This window comes from Canis lupus, chromosome 23 (genome assembly GCF_003254725.2).
Source record: "Canis lupus dingo isolate Sandy chromosome 23, ASM325472v2, whole genome shotgun sequence".
Classification (NCBI taxonomy): Eukaryota; Metazoa; Chordata; class Mammalia; order Carnivora; family Canidae; genus Canis; species Canis lupus.
The window spans coordinates 6,981,548-6,996,139 of NC_064265.1; the positions used below are offsets into that span (position 1 = coordinate 6,981,548).

At 44.4% G+C, this 14,592-nt stretch overlaps 1 protein-coding gene across 6 annotated transcripts in view; it reads left to right on the forward strand.

Annotated features, from left to right (window-relative positions):
- MLH1 (mutL homolog 1) overlaps window positions 1-14,592 on the forward strand; it is a 48,985-nt gene that overhangs the window by 12,274 nt on the left and 22,119 nt on the right. For 5 of the 6 annotated variants that reach the window (XM_025461330.3, XM_025461332.3, XM_025461331.3 and 2 more), the window contains exons 7-12: window positions 544-586; window positions 724-812; window positions 2,799-2,911; window positions 5,118-5,211; window positions 6,120-6,273; window positions 12,738-13,111. In XM_025461330.3, coding sequence (XP_025317115.1) covers window positions 544-586; window positions 724-812; window positions 2,799-2,911; window positions 5,118-5,211; window positions 6,120-6,273; window positions 12,738-13,111 — 867 coding nt within the window. Of the gene's footprint in view, window positions 1-543; window positions 587-723; window positions 813-2,798; window positions 2,912-5,117; window positions 5,212-5,430; window positions 5,450-6,119; window positions 6,274-12,737; window positions 13,112-14,592 lie in introns of those variants that run through there. The other variant, XM_025461334.3, reaches the window with a different exon arrangement.

Below are 14,592 nucleotides of genomic sequence, written 5' to 3' on the forward strand. Positions count from 1 at the left end.
GTCAAGTGAATTCTTTATTGTCAGCTGCATGAATGCATTTTGCAAGACACAGTCCTTCAGTTCATGGGGCTTATGGAGGGAGGAGTAATCAATAAATAATAGGCAACAGAAAAGACTGGAAGATGCTGGAACAGCCTGGGACTGAGGAAGAAGCGGGTGAGGGGAGGGGTTATCTTGAGGGGCTCTGGGAGAGAAGGAAAGAGTTCAGGAGTTGTAAAGGCAAGGTTCTCAAGATGCAACGTGGACCTGAAGGGTTTGTGAAAGTAAAACTGTGGGCAAGGAGGAGATTATATTGAAATATCCTTGAGTGTAGTCAGAACCCTATTAAAGGAAAAAAAAACTGTTTTTTGTTTGATTCTGCCACATTTAGCATTGTTATCTCCATGAAGTCTGTGGGTAAAATATATATGGAGATATTCTTGAGTGTATGTATCTCCGTTTAAATCACTTAACCCTACGGATTTATTTAACCGGTAGGGAAATCTGCCTTATATTGTGCATTTGGCCACTCTGCTGACGATTTTCTTGTCTTTTCTTTGCCAGGTATTCAATACACAATTCAGGCATTAGTTTCTCAGTTAAAAAAGTAAGTGGTTGGTTTATAAGGGATGGTTATATATTAGAAAAAGGGATTTTTTTTTAATACTTCACCTGAAGAACTAAGTTGAGGATGTTTCCTTCACAACTGAGACAGTAAGTTGTATTTTCTGCTCTGTTCATCAGCAAGGCGAGACCGTAGCCGATGTTAGGACACTGCCCAATGCCACAACGGTGGACAATATTCGCTCCATCTTTGGAAATGCTGTCAGCCGGTATGTTGATAATTGATATTTTGAAAAATCTGCATTCCATGTCTTGGTTTATCATTTATCACATTATTTTGGAATCTGCCAAGGTAGCACCTGCCTTAAGAGTTTGCTTTAGTGAGATATACGGGCTTATTTCTGTGCTTCGGATTTGTTCATGGAGTCCTGTTTTCAGGGAACCCACACTTCCTGGATGCATGTTATCTCCCAAATGCTCTGGCTGTAAAACAGTGTGTTCTCTCTAGTCTCTGATTCAAAATATTGACAGTGTAGTAGGATTCTTTCATCTTCCAGTGCTTCCTCTTTTCCTGATATTTCCCTTATCAGCACATTGGGATTTCACTTGTTATTGTTTGGCATTTATTCACTGCCTCCCATACCTGGCTTTGTGCCAGAAGTTAAGGATGCAAAGACAAATAAACTATTCCTGCCCTTAAGGACTTCCCATCTGGTGGCAAGTTGTTACCAAATCTTCATCATCAAGGAAAACATTGGGGAACTTGCAGTATAGACTCCTGACAGCACTCCTCATGCAAGCAAAAGCCACAATTTCTACCACCGAACACTGGCTCAATCTCAGGACTCCGCAGAGCCCAAAGTGCCCCTGTCATAATCTGAAGGGGAAAATACTAAGGGCTCTCCGTGTGCCAGGCATGGCATGATGGTGTGGATGTAGGGTACATGCAGATGGAGAAGGCAGCCCCTGGCTTCACTTTTCCCAAAAATCTTAGAAGCAGCAGTAGTCCTAGAGCCCAGTTTTGTACTTCAGAGGGTAATTTACTCATTTCTTTGAGCAGAACCAAATTCCTGACTAGGGAACAGTCTATTTGCTTTTAGTTACCCTTTTCTTTATTAATTGTTAATGAAGTTTTTCAAAATGTGTTCCCAGAGCAGGGAGAGCACACTATTGTACAAGGAAAACTGTACGAGCTTTCTTTATTCTTTAAAGACTCAGAACTAGTCGTTATGAAATTCCTAGGGACAATAAGAGATTAGAAATTGCCCAGAGCAGCAGTTCCCAAAGGATATTTCCAGAACACCAGCCTCTTGAGACAGTTTTGGGAAGAAAGGCTTTGCTGGTGTATTGTGTGTGAGAAACACCGCAAGCTGTATTTTCTTCTCAGAGACTCAGAGTACACATTATTACTTGACAGCTTTTACTGTACATTCAGCAAATGCTTCATGAATGACTACTGTTTATTAGGTGCTGTGCTGAGAAATATAGTAGGGCATAAAGCAGAAATGCTTCTTGCCCTCAGAGGACTCATATCCAGTTGGAAAGACACATGAAATAATTATTATGCCATTCATTAGTGATTGTGCTAGGTGTCTCAAAGGAAAAATATAAGGCACAACGGGAGAATCTCTCAGGGTCAGGGAGAAGGGATAGTCAGAGAAAGTTCTTTGAAGGAGTAAGCCCAGACATAGGAGGGATAAGGAGGAATTAACTAGCTATCAGTAGGAGCTTTCCAGGCAGAGGGACAGCACTTGTGAAGATCCTCAGGCAGAGGTGAGTGTGGCTTATATGAGGACTACCTTTCATCCATTAACCTCACCTCCCCATAAGCACAGCCCTGAGGACACCACACTAGAGCCCCAGTGTGGTGCTGTTCATATAGTAAGGGATTCAGTAGAAATGAGCCCTTCTGGAATTTCATCTTTGGGGTTTACTAAGATCCATAAAGGTCTCAGCAAAATAAGGTCTCAGAGCTTGGACTTGTCATTATGTCCCAGTAGTCAGAGCAGTGCTTGGCACAGAACGGAAGTACTTGAGAACAGTGATGAGGTGAGTAGGTGGGTAGATGGAGGGACAGACAGATGGATGGATGGATAGGTGGGTGGGCCCAGAGGACTCAACAAAGCCAGTCTCGGGAGTCCTTATTTGGCACTATTAGTTTATGAAGGAACCCTGATTTTTCCAACTTTCATTCTTTATGCTGTTTGAATTTTCCATTATTTTCAAGACCTTCAAAATTTTTCTTTTTCAACCAGAGAACTGATAGAAGTTGGGTGTGAGGATAAAACCCTAGCCTTCAAAATGAATGGCTACATATCCAATGCAAATTACTCAGTGAAGAAGTGCATCTTCTTACTCTTCATCAACCGTAAGTGAAAAATAACCATATGTGGAAGTCTGTCCACAGGAAATTTTATGGGCCTGTGGAAAAATTCCGAATCCATAGGTTTGATTACATGCAGGAAACCCTCATGCTGAAGTGTAGCTTGGTTAGGAAGCATTTATAATTTCTAGCCTAAATCTACTCAGCCCTCTGATTTGTGCTCATTGCTGGCTGACTATTGCAGTGTGTGGTTGTTGCCTCTGGAAGAGAGCATCTCTGAGCCTGACCAGCTTCCTCCCCTGCTGGCATCAGAGCCTTACAGCAGGCCAGGCTTTGAACTGCACAGCAGGACACAGGGAGGGGGTACCTTGGGTTTAGGCACTGTCATCAGTAAAGAAACGGAATGTTAACCCCTTGGGAATTTTTCTTTTTAAAAAATGGGTTATTTATGGTATAATGAGTGGTACTGGAAATCAGGGAGGAAATTAACTAAATGGATTTGAATTTTTGTCAGATTCCTCTCCAGTCTTTATCTCTCTGTGGGCATATTGTTTACATGATTGCTACTTGTTGAGTAAATACTATTTTGCATTCTGTTTCTTTTTACTTAATTGCATATTATATGGTTTTGAGAGACTGTGACGGGGAGCCACAAATGGATCTGATTCAGTTTTTAATTTCCCAGCCAGAAATGCATCCTGTATCTTACCGTTTGTTCAGTGCTTACATTTTTATCATATATATCCTTTACCTTTATTGTTCAAAACAACTCATTGTATAGTTTTGTTTGCTTACTGTTGAAAATGGTGTATTCCCCTGTTCCATTTATAATAATAACCATCTAGAAGTGTCCCAGATTATACATGTTTTACAGCAGTTTTCAAAGCCATATAGAAACAGGGAAGAGGGAGTCAATATAGACACATTCTGTTAAACTGGTCTATATTAGTATGGTTTTTTCCTACTTCATTAAGAAAGACTTTAGCCTAATCTATAATAAAGCTTGCTTTAATCAAGGCTTAGAAATGTTTTTCATTTGTTTTTCTAACCATGAAGAACACTGCTTTGTGACACATCTGTTGGCTACAGAATAGACAAGCAGAAATCGGTGTAAGTGCCATGTGGGGGGCCCATGTCCATGCTGCTGGTGAGTCCTGCATCAGCGTTAGCTAGTCTGGTCACCATACGAAGTTCCCTATAGCAGAGAGGTCAGACTCTTAGAGCACATGCCATGTGCTCTCACTCAGGCAGTGGAAAAAGGAACATTGTTTCGGCGTGTCTCCAGTCCAGAAATCACAGCAGAAGGGCTCTGGCCATCCCCTTGTCAGGTGCCCACATCTGCTCAAGGCCTGTGTGCTCAGGGCATGTGTTACCACATATAGCAACTTTGTTGAGGGGCTGTGGAGTCGGTGAGGACTCAGAAAATAATGGTCTCCTCATTGATAAGATCACAGCCTCTCTTCCTATTGGAAATAAAACCATGGGACATATCCTTGGCTACACCATCCCAGGAGAATAGATCACCAGCAGGTCATCTGTCTGGGGAGAAAGGAGGACTATGTTTTCAGAAAATACATTTTCCTCTGATTTTTTTTGTCTTACCTCTCCCAGCTTTTAGTGTTTTCCATCCCCTTCAACTCTGTGTCATTTCCTAAATCACCTTAAACATACATTCAGATATTTGTACTGCCTTTCAGTACTGCCTAGAAAACTGTATCTTACATCATAACTCAGTTGGGATACCCCACTGTTGGACCCCACCCCACCTGCCCTGGGCAGAGTTGGTTGCCTCATCCCCCCATTACTTAGCACACATCTCTCGTGTGGTTTACCACTTGGAACTGGAGTTCATGTAGTCACCAATGTATTGTCTCCCAGCCCGTGGCATATGTGCTAGGCAGCCAGTACATATGTGCAGCAGGAAAAGTTTGAGAGCTGATGGATGCTGCCTGCTGTGCCCAACAAGGGCAAAGGTAGTCCTCCCAGGCAGATTGAGGGAAGGGCAGCCGGGAGGTAGAACTTAACTGTCTTCCCTTGTTTCTGTGACTTGACTGAGAGGAGACAGCTCGAAGACCGGGGTGAGATGCTGATGAGTAGCAACACATGGAAGGCCTCTCTTCCCTGGGGTCTGCTGCAGATGTCACTCTAGAAGTGTTTTTCCTGAGTGATTTCATGGCATGGTATGAATGTGTACCTCGTACCTCTCCTGTCAGGACAGTTTTGAGCTGGTTACTCACCTTTTATTTTCTAGATCGTCTGGTAGAGTCAACTTCCTTAAGAAAAGCCATTGAAACAGTATATGCAGCATATTTGCCCAAGAACACACACCCTTTCCTGTACCTCAGGTAATGCAGCGCCTGGCTCCTCACCCGAGACTCACAAGGAGTAAATTCTGTCCAGCTGCCCTCTTTGAAAGAGATGGGCTTGCTAATAGCTCCATCAGAGTGAATCCCATCCACCATTGGCAAAAGGATGTTCTGTCCTTTCTCACAGGTGAAGGGAACAGTTTTCCTTCATTTACTGATGCAGGAGAGTCTGACTGAAGGCCTCCCATGTGCCAGCCACCGTGTTAGTGAAGCAAAGGTGAATAATGGATCTTGTCCCTGAACCAATCAGAAACTTCACCCTACCTGGCAGAGAAACTCCTTCCTCCTCCACAGGCCCTCTAGTGCCTTGTACTGACAGGGATTCACATTGTGGGCACAGAGCAAGCAATGAAAGATGGATATGGAGCTGAGGCAATAAGGTGATAGCTGGCACGGCCTCTAAACTGACTTTTTTTTATTACATTTTGATGATAGAGCATTCTCTCACATGCATTCTTGCTTTGATCCTCAATACTGACAAGTAAGTAAGGGACAAGTTCATGGTTACAGATGAGAAAACCCATCCAGAGGTGTTAAGTGACTTGCCCCAGGTCACATAGTAAGAAATACCATGAGTTCTGGAATGATGGTAACAACTGATGTACAATGTACCAAGTATCTGCAGAGTGCTCTGTGTGAATTTCAGCCCCACCATTTGTTATGTCCCCTTTATAGACAAGGAGACTGGGGCAAAAAGGGGTGCTGTCACTGCCTCAAGGCTGCACAGCTTCAGAATCCAGGTCGCTCAGACTTGACCCTGAGGTTCGACCACTGTGTTGTCTCGCTTTCCCAAGCCTGCTGGTCACCGTGTATATCGTATGAGAGTTGTCTTCCCCATTCCCCACCACCGGATGTAAGACGTAATTGCTTACTTTTATCCCTGCCAGTTTAGAGATCAGCCCCCAGAACGTGGACGTCAATGTACATCCCACGAAGCACGAAGTTCACTTCCTGCACGAGGACAGCATCCTGGAGCGGGTGCAGCAGCACATCGAGAGCAAGCTCTTGGGCTCCAACTCCTCCAGGATGTACTTCACCCAGGTGAGGGCGCTCTTTGTCCAGCTCTTGTTCTGGTGCTTTCACCCACTGCCTGAAAATGAGGCCCATCTGACATGAGAGCCCAGATTTTGGCTTGTTGCTTTAGGACTGTCTTTCCAAGGATTACCAGGATAGTTTTTCTTTAGTAACATTTCCTTTTTTGAACCTGACTGTGAAAGTATTATGTTATCCCTGGGCCTGGTCATGATTCAGTCTCTGTCTAGAACCTTAGGCTGACTTCTCAGAAAAGCAAGCTGTCTGAAACAGCATAGGGCACCTCTCCCATGTACTCTTTTTCCCTGAGAGTATTCAGGAGGAGGCTGATCCCACACTTACAGGGCAGAGTGGAGGGGGCCAGGTCCATGAGAGGTAGGGGGACAGTGGGAGGAGCAGGACCTTTAGTTTCAGACAGGCCTGGGTTAGTGCCATGTGACTATTAACCTTCCCTGGTCTCCCTCAGTGAGGACCAAACTGGTCACCCTCACATCTGAATGTGGTTATAAGCAGTAGGTGAAGTGTCTAATGCAGGGCCTGGCACCATTTACCTTATTAGAATTCCCCAGGTTCTAAGTGCTTATGATTCTGAGCTACTACTCCCAGCTCTCTGGGGCCTCAGTTTTCCCATCTATAAAATAGATGTGTGGATAATATGATCTCCAGTGTCCCATCCCAGTTCTGACATGATGGGATTCTAGGCCGCACAGGGTGAGGGTGTGTTCAGAAGCACCACAAACCCCAGAACTACAGAAACGGAAACATTCCCACCTGCCCCCCTCCCAAAAAGAGGGAGAAGTAATGCGCCTGAGTGGCTTGGTCAGTTAAGCATCTGACTGGATTTCAGCTAAGGTCATGATCTCAGGGTTGTGGGATTGAGCCCCATGTCAGGCTCTACACTGGGTGGGGAGCCTGTTGAAGATTCTGTCTCTCTCTCTCTCTCTGTGCCCCTCCCCGCCTTTCTCTTCTACTCTTAAAAAAAAAGAAAAACAGAAACATTTCCCCATTAGTTGCACCAGGTCCTGCAAGCAGAGAGAATGGGCTTCTGTGAGCCTGCTTTGATTTACCAAGCCAGTGAATGCTTCCCTTAGGAAACTTCACAGAACACACCTACCTGGGAGGTGGCATGGGCAGTAAGCAGTGAGAGTAAATGCAGTTAGAGCAGCTCCACCACTGCTGGAGCCCAAGCAGAGGATTGGGCAATGAGTACACTCACGCTGCTACTGATGCCATCTGAAGGGCATATGTGGCAGGTGGGCAGAAGGAAGTTCTCCCTGGGCACAGGGTGGTGGGCCCCTGATGCCACATGAGCCCTATGTCTTGTATAGGTAATAGGTATGCACATCCTTTAGTGCTGTTGTTGAAATGAGGACACATGCGCTGTAGGGGAGCTGGACCTGACACGGTGGGTACAGCTCTCAGCAATGTGTGATACATAGAGAGTGCTCAGTCACTGGTAGTTGGTTTATACTTGTTGCTGCATCTCATCTTCTGTCTCCCTTGTAAACATGCACTGAGAGTCCTGTGTGGGCAAGCGGCTCTTGACTGCCTGGGAACCCACCACTGCTGGTTCCTGCCTTCATGGAGGCCCTCCTGGTCTCCTGGAGAATATATCCCATGAGAGAGAGGAAAAGAGGGACTCTGGGGACTCCTGGGTGGCTCAGTTGGTTGAGCATCTGCCTTTGGCTCAGTTCATGATCCCAGGGTCCTGGCATGGAGCCTCGCATCGGACTCCTCCACTCAGTGGGGAAACTGCTTCTCTCCCCTCCTTCTGCCTGCCACTCCCCCTGCATGTGCTCTTGCTTACTACCAAATAGATAAATAAAATCTTAAAAAGAAAAAGAAAAAGAAAAAGAAAAGAGGGACTTGGGAGGGTGTAAGAGTAATCAGGGAAGGGAGGGAAGGGACGCAGAGGCTGGGACCCCAGGGCTGGGTAGAAATGAGATGGACAAAGGGGACGAGGCATGGAAACAGGATTTGTGGCTGAGGTATTGGTGAGGAAAATGCCTGAGGGGTTGGGGGAGGTCAGAGGACGTGTGCATGAGGGTCTGAAAGTTCCACGTGGTGGATCCAATATCACCCTGGCTGCCATCAGAATTCCCTGGGAAATAGCACTCTTGCCTGGGCCTTCTCCAGACCAAGAAGTCAGTCTCAGGTGGGGCATAAGAGGGAGTACCAGTAGTTTTACAATTTTCCCAGGTGTTGTCATGTGCAGCCAGGGGGAGATCTGAGTGTGGGCCTGCTGGGGAGCTGGCCCTGGAGAGAGGAGGCTGTAGAGGTCCCTGGTGGTAGACGTTTTGGTCAGTATGTTAAAGAGTTTCTGCTTTGGCTCAATGGGAATTGACGAGATCCAGTGTGCATTTTCTGAAAAATCCTGTGGTTGCAAAGGGAGAGGATTGCAGAGGGGCACAGTGGAGGCCTGCAGTTATTTGGGAGAAGCAATGAGGGGCCTGGGCAGAGGAAGTAGCTCCACTCACAGACGGTGGAAGATCTGGAATTGCCAGGACCTGGAAAGGGTTTGGCTGGCAGGGAGCAGAAGACAGGCTCAAAGAATGAGATGAAAATGAAGAGCATGTTGTCTGGGCCCGAGTGGTTGTCCCTTGCTCTGTCCTAGCTGAGGTCAAAAGAAAGACATTTGCCAGAGGTCCTGGCTACACTGGGGAAAGAACATCTTGTCTTCCTCCTTGTCTTATTTTGCATGAGTCAGATTCATTTAGTTAGCTTGAATAAATAGTAGTCTTTTCCTATAGAATTCTGCATATTACTGACCAGTGTGTCTTCAGAAGGAAAGTGGATTTCTGGATCTGACAGCCTGCCTGTGTTGGTGAAGCAGCAAAAACCTTGGCACATTGTTGTGGGTAGTGGGGTCCACATTCCTCTGGGGGCATCAGAATACCTTCTCTCCCACTCTCCAGCTACACCTTGCACAGCATTGCCCAGGGTGTACAGCATAGCCCTGGTTTGTAGTGAAACTATTTGGTATGGAAATTAGGAAGCCTGGGAGCTCTTGGGTTTTGTTGCATCTCCATCATATTGGACAAAATGTTTCACTTTTTGCACTTTAAAATTACTGCAAGTAGTTATGTTAATTTCTGCTGGTTTGGCCATTGCATAGCCAAATGAAACAAAACAGTTGACTCTTTAACAGCATGGGGGTTGGAGCTCTGACCCCTGGGCAGTCAAAAATCTGACTCTTCAAAAAGTTTAATTCCTGTTAACCCACTGTTGACCAGAAGCTTTTTTGACAACATAAACAGTCGATTAATGCATATTTTGCATGTGTTATATAAAGTATTTTTACAATAAGTAAGGTAGAAAAATGTTATTAAGAAAATCATAAGGAAAAGAAAATACATTTACAGTCCTGTACTATAAAAAAATCAGCATGTAGGTGGACCCACAGTGTTCAGATCTGCTTTGTTCTAAGGTCAACTATATTCACTTCATTTGCCTATGTATGCTACAAGGGTGTTTATGTTGTCTATGAAGGAAGGTTTTTCCTTTTTGAGCAGAGTTGCTACCTTATTTAACTTGTTATTACTTAGCTCATTATTGAATATTCCTAAGTACACATAAGAGTAGATATTACACAAATAGTCCATGTACCTGTCACTCAGCTTCAACAACCATCCTCGTTTTGCCATATTTGTTTTCTCTTTCCCTTTCTCATTTGGTGGTGGGGGAAAGAGTATTTTTTTAAAATATTTATTTATTTTAGAGAGAGTGAGAGAGCACACACAGAAGAAGCAGGGAGAGGGAGAGAGTCTTTAAGTGGACTCTGCACTGAGCATGGAACCTGATGTGGGGCTCAATCTCACAACCCTGAGATCATGACCTGAGCTGAAACCAAGAGTCAGATGCTTAACCAATTGTGCCACCCAGGTGCCCCAAGGGAAAAGAATATTTTAAAGCACATTTCAGGGATTTACTCTTTTCCCTAGTATTTTATTATGTGTTTTTAAATATTGTTTCCTGGGGCACCTGGGTGGCTCAGTGGTAGAGCATCTGCCTTTGGCTCAGGTCATGATCCTGGGGTCCTGGGATCAAGTCCCACATCGGACTCCCTGCAGGGAGCCTGCTTCTCCCTCTGCCTGGTCTGTCTCTCTCTCTCTCTGTATCTCTCACGAATAAGTACATAAGACTTTTTTAAAAATAAATTATTAAAATATTTTCCCTTATATAATCACAATGTCCTTTTTTATACATAATAAAACTCATAGTAATATTTAATTTCTAGTCCATATTCAAATGTCCCCATTGTCCAAAAATGATCCTTTTATAAAGTAATTTTATTCAAATCCATATCCAGTTAAGTTCCACTCTTATAATTTATTGTTGTCTTTTAAATCTCTCTTAAGTCTCTTTGAAACCAGAGAAGTCCCTGTACATTTTTGTTGTTGTTCCTATTGGCTTATTCTGAAGGCTTTCTGTAGAATAATGCACATCTCTGTTTGATTACTTATCATTAGTGTCATTGAACTTGTTCTAATCCTCCACATTTCCTGTAAACTAGGAATTCCTATAAACCGGCATGATTACATTCAGATTTAAAAAATAATTTCTGTATGAGAATTCTTGATAGATGATGTCTTGTATTTTCTGCCACACCCCAGCAGGAGGAGGCGCATCCTGACTTGTTATGTCATTTTGGTGATAAGACTCCTCAGTGGGTTCAACTGGTGACCGCCTGTTTCTTCTTCCTCAAGTTCCCCAGGAATATTTAGTTTAATGATTTCACCATTCATTGATGACCATTACCTGAATCACTTATTTCACGAGGATTTCAAGATTATGATTTTCTGATTTTATTTTCTGTGTTTTAACTAACTGTAATTCTTCTGTATACAATAACTTTCCCTCATTTGTTAGAGCTTTTTAGTTATCCTGAAACACAGTTCATAGTAGAAAGTAAGAGTAAATGCTGAGTTCTGCCCCTTTAATTATCAGTTTGCAAAGGAATGAATTCATGTCCTGATGATCTCCAGTGATTTTTTTTTGAAGATTTTATTTATTTATTTATTTATTCATTCATTCATTCATTCATTCATTCATGAGAGACACAGAGAGAGAGGCGGAGGCATAGGCAGAGGGAGAAGCAGTCTCCCTGTGGGGAGCCCAATGTGGGACTCAGTCCCAGGACCCCAGGATCACAACCTGAGCCCAAGGCAGACGCTCAACCACTGAGCCACCCAGGTGCCCCTCCAATGATGTTTAATGACTTTGTCCTCTTTCTTTCTCTTTGCCTCTCCCTATTTTTTTCTTTTCCCTTGATATTTTAACATAGCTGTTAACAAAGCAATATCGTTTAATTTTATAGTCATTTTTCTTTTGGATCCTCAAATCACCCCATCTCAGACCAACAAAATCCCCTTCAAACTGGTGCTCTTGTCCTTTTGACCCAATTCTATTAGTCTTTGATGGTTTCTTTATTTCTGACAAGAAAAGATATTGTATGCTCACTCTGTACTTTCCCATTCCCAAGTCCTGGAATTGGCCATTTCTCCAAGGAACTCTGGTTTGTTTTAGTGGGGATGATGTTTAGAGACTATAGTTATGGATCAGAGGGTCCTTATTGCTGCTGGATGGTCATTGGCTTTCGGCCTTTCCAGTGGACAGAGCTAGGAAATATGTATCTTTAAAAAGAGACAAAAGAGTAGCCGCCAGGAGCTGGTAGGGAGGGAGAATGGTGAGTTACTGTTTCATGGGTACAAAGTTTCAGGCTGTGAGGGTGAAAACTAGAGTTAGATGGTGGTGATGGTCACACAATGATGTAATGTACTTAATGCCACAGAGTTGTACACTTAAAAATGGTTAAATAATAAATTGAATGTATATTTTACTATAATAAAAAAACGAAAATCTCTCCAGACAAAAATATGAGAACTTCACATTAATATTCCCTATTTCAAATGAATTTTAAAAATTATGAGCATTTTGCTGAATTTTTATATTTTTACTGGTGTATCTTTTAAAACTTCAAGTTTTGGTCTGAATTGCTTCTATAATAATATTTCTATAATGATTATACCTGCTTCTAGCTCTCTAGTTCTGCTTCACTTTGGGACCTGGACGTCTTTCTTCTCTCTTTTTTTTTTTTTTTTAAATTTTATTTTTTTTAACCCAACTCTACACGCAACTTGGGGCTCGAACTTAAAACCCCAGATCAAGAGTTGCATGCTCTACTGACTGAGCCAGCCAGGTAACCCTGGAACCTAGACATACTTACTTCATATTCTGAATCATGCCACTGTCTCCTTTTTTGTGTGTGTGGATGTTTTGTTTTGTTTTGTTTTGTTTTTTTCAGATTGACTCTACTTCATTGAAATGTATAGGACAGAATGTAGAAAGGGTTCAATATCAAACATAAATGAGTCATATGTTACATAAATGCCATTGAGCTTGAAAAATCACAGCGGCTAGAAAACATTTACTTAAAAAAGTTTTTTAACCTACTACCTTCTTTTTTGACACAGACTTTACTACCAGGTCTTGCTGGCCCCTCTGGAGAGGTGGTTAAATCCACAACGGGTGCGACCCCCTCATCTACTGGAAGTGGCGACAAGGTCTATGCCCACCAGATGGTCCGCACAGATTCACGAGAACAGAAGCTCGATGCCTTTCTGCAGCCCATGAGCAAGGCTCTGTCCAGTCAGCTGCAGGCTGTTGTCCCAGAAGACAGGACCGATGTTTCCAGTGGCAGGACTGGGCAGCAAGATGAGGAAATGTTTGAACTCCCAGAGCCTGATCAAGTGGCTGCCACAAATCAGGGCATGGAGGAGGAGACAACAGAGGGGACTTCGGAAACATCAGAGAAGAAAGGGCCCCCTTCCAGCCCAGGCAACCCCAGGTATGGACTTCGGGAGGAGTGCAGCTTGTCTCTGCTATTTCTTCCTGAAACCACCTTCTGGCTTGACTGGGCATGAACCACCTGCAGCTTCTCTCTGCCTGACCCACTCTCTGCCTCCAATGAGATATTCTTTGCCTTTGATCATGGCTTGAGCAGCCCCCACTCAGTGGCTTTTGAGATATCTTAAATGTCCATGGCTCCAAGCATGAATTAAACACACACCAGAAAAAAGAATAAGATTTATCCTTTATTTTTAGTTCCTGGATTTTGATAAAGTCTCAATAGCAGAGGTGGCTAGAAAGAACCCTAAAATATCCAGAAGATTCTCCCTTATTCCACTCAAAACTGCTTCAACTCCTCTCAGGAAAAATGCATTTTCTCAGTTCAAATTATGAAGACCCTGAAGCCCACGGGCTGGTGGTAAGAGTGGGAAAAGGGCGGATGGCAATAGTGGCTGTCCTTCACCTGTGCTCCCAGGACGTGCTTCACATGCTCCTCAGACTCCTTGGGCACATCGCCGAGCCCAGGCCCCAGGCAGACGCTCCATCCCCAGCAGGCTCAGGATGAAGACGCCTGCTGTAGGCGAGCATCTGTGTAGCGGCCTGCCACTGAAACCCTGGTGCTGAGTGGCTGCTGGAATTCGGAGGAGTGGGACGAGTTACTTGACTCCAGTTTCCTCGTTGCCAAGCCAGTCTAGCAAGACGACTTGTTGGGATGTTTCCAGGGAGTAAGAAAGGGTGCTGCCACTTGTGGGTAACCCACGACGTGCTGGATACTTTACATACATTATCCCATTTCATGCTCTTAGCCACTCTGCAGGGCAGGGTTATGTGTCTCTCTGTCACCAGGGGAAGTAACACCACCAGCTCTTTACCACACAGCAGTCAAAAGAAATCTCTGCAACCAGAAATGAGAATGTATCACTCCTTAGCTGAAAACCAATGCTTCCCCTTGCGTTTATTAGGGTGCACCCACCCTTCCTCCCATTTGGTTCCTCTCCCGAGGCCCACTCTGGCCACACTGTTTTGTGGCTGACGCCAACTGCCTGAGCTTCCCTCCTTTGCTGTCCCTGTGCTCTGGGTCTAGGAAGACTCTGCCTTCTTGTTGCTCAGGCCTCCACTCAGTGTCGCCTCTTACCAGAGGCCCTCTCACTGCCCCATCATCCTGTTACTTTGTTTACTTTTCTTCTTAGCTTTTTCTTCCACTTCAAATGATCTTTTTCTGTGGCTGTCTGACTCCCCAGCTAGAAAGTGAGCATGGTGAGGACCATCACCTTGTCTGTCTGGTGCATGGCTGCCTGGAGCTGGTGCTGTCACAGTCTGAGGGGGGTACTGAACGGGTGAGACTCAGCAAGGTAGGCACATATGCCCAAGGCCCTGCAGCTCCACAGGCGAGTGACTCTGGTGTCCTGCTGTGCACAGTGGCTGGCTGCAGCCGGGGGGACTCAGGATCCTCTGCTATGCAGTGTGCCAGAGAACAGA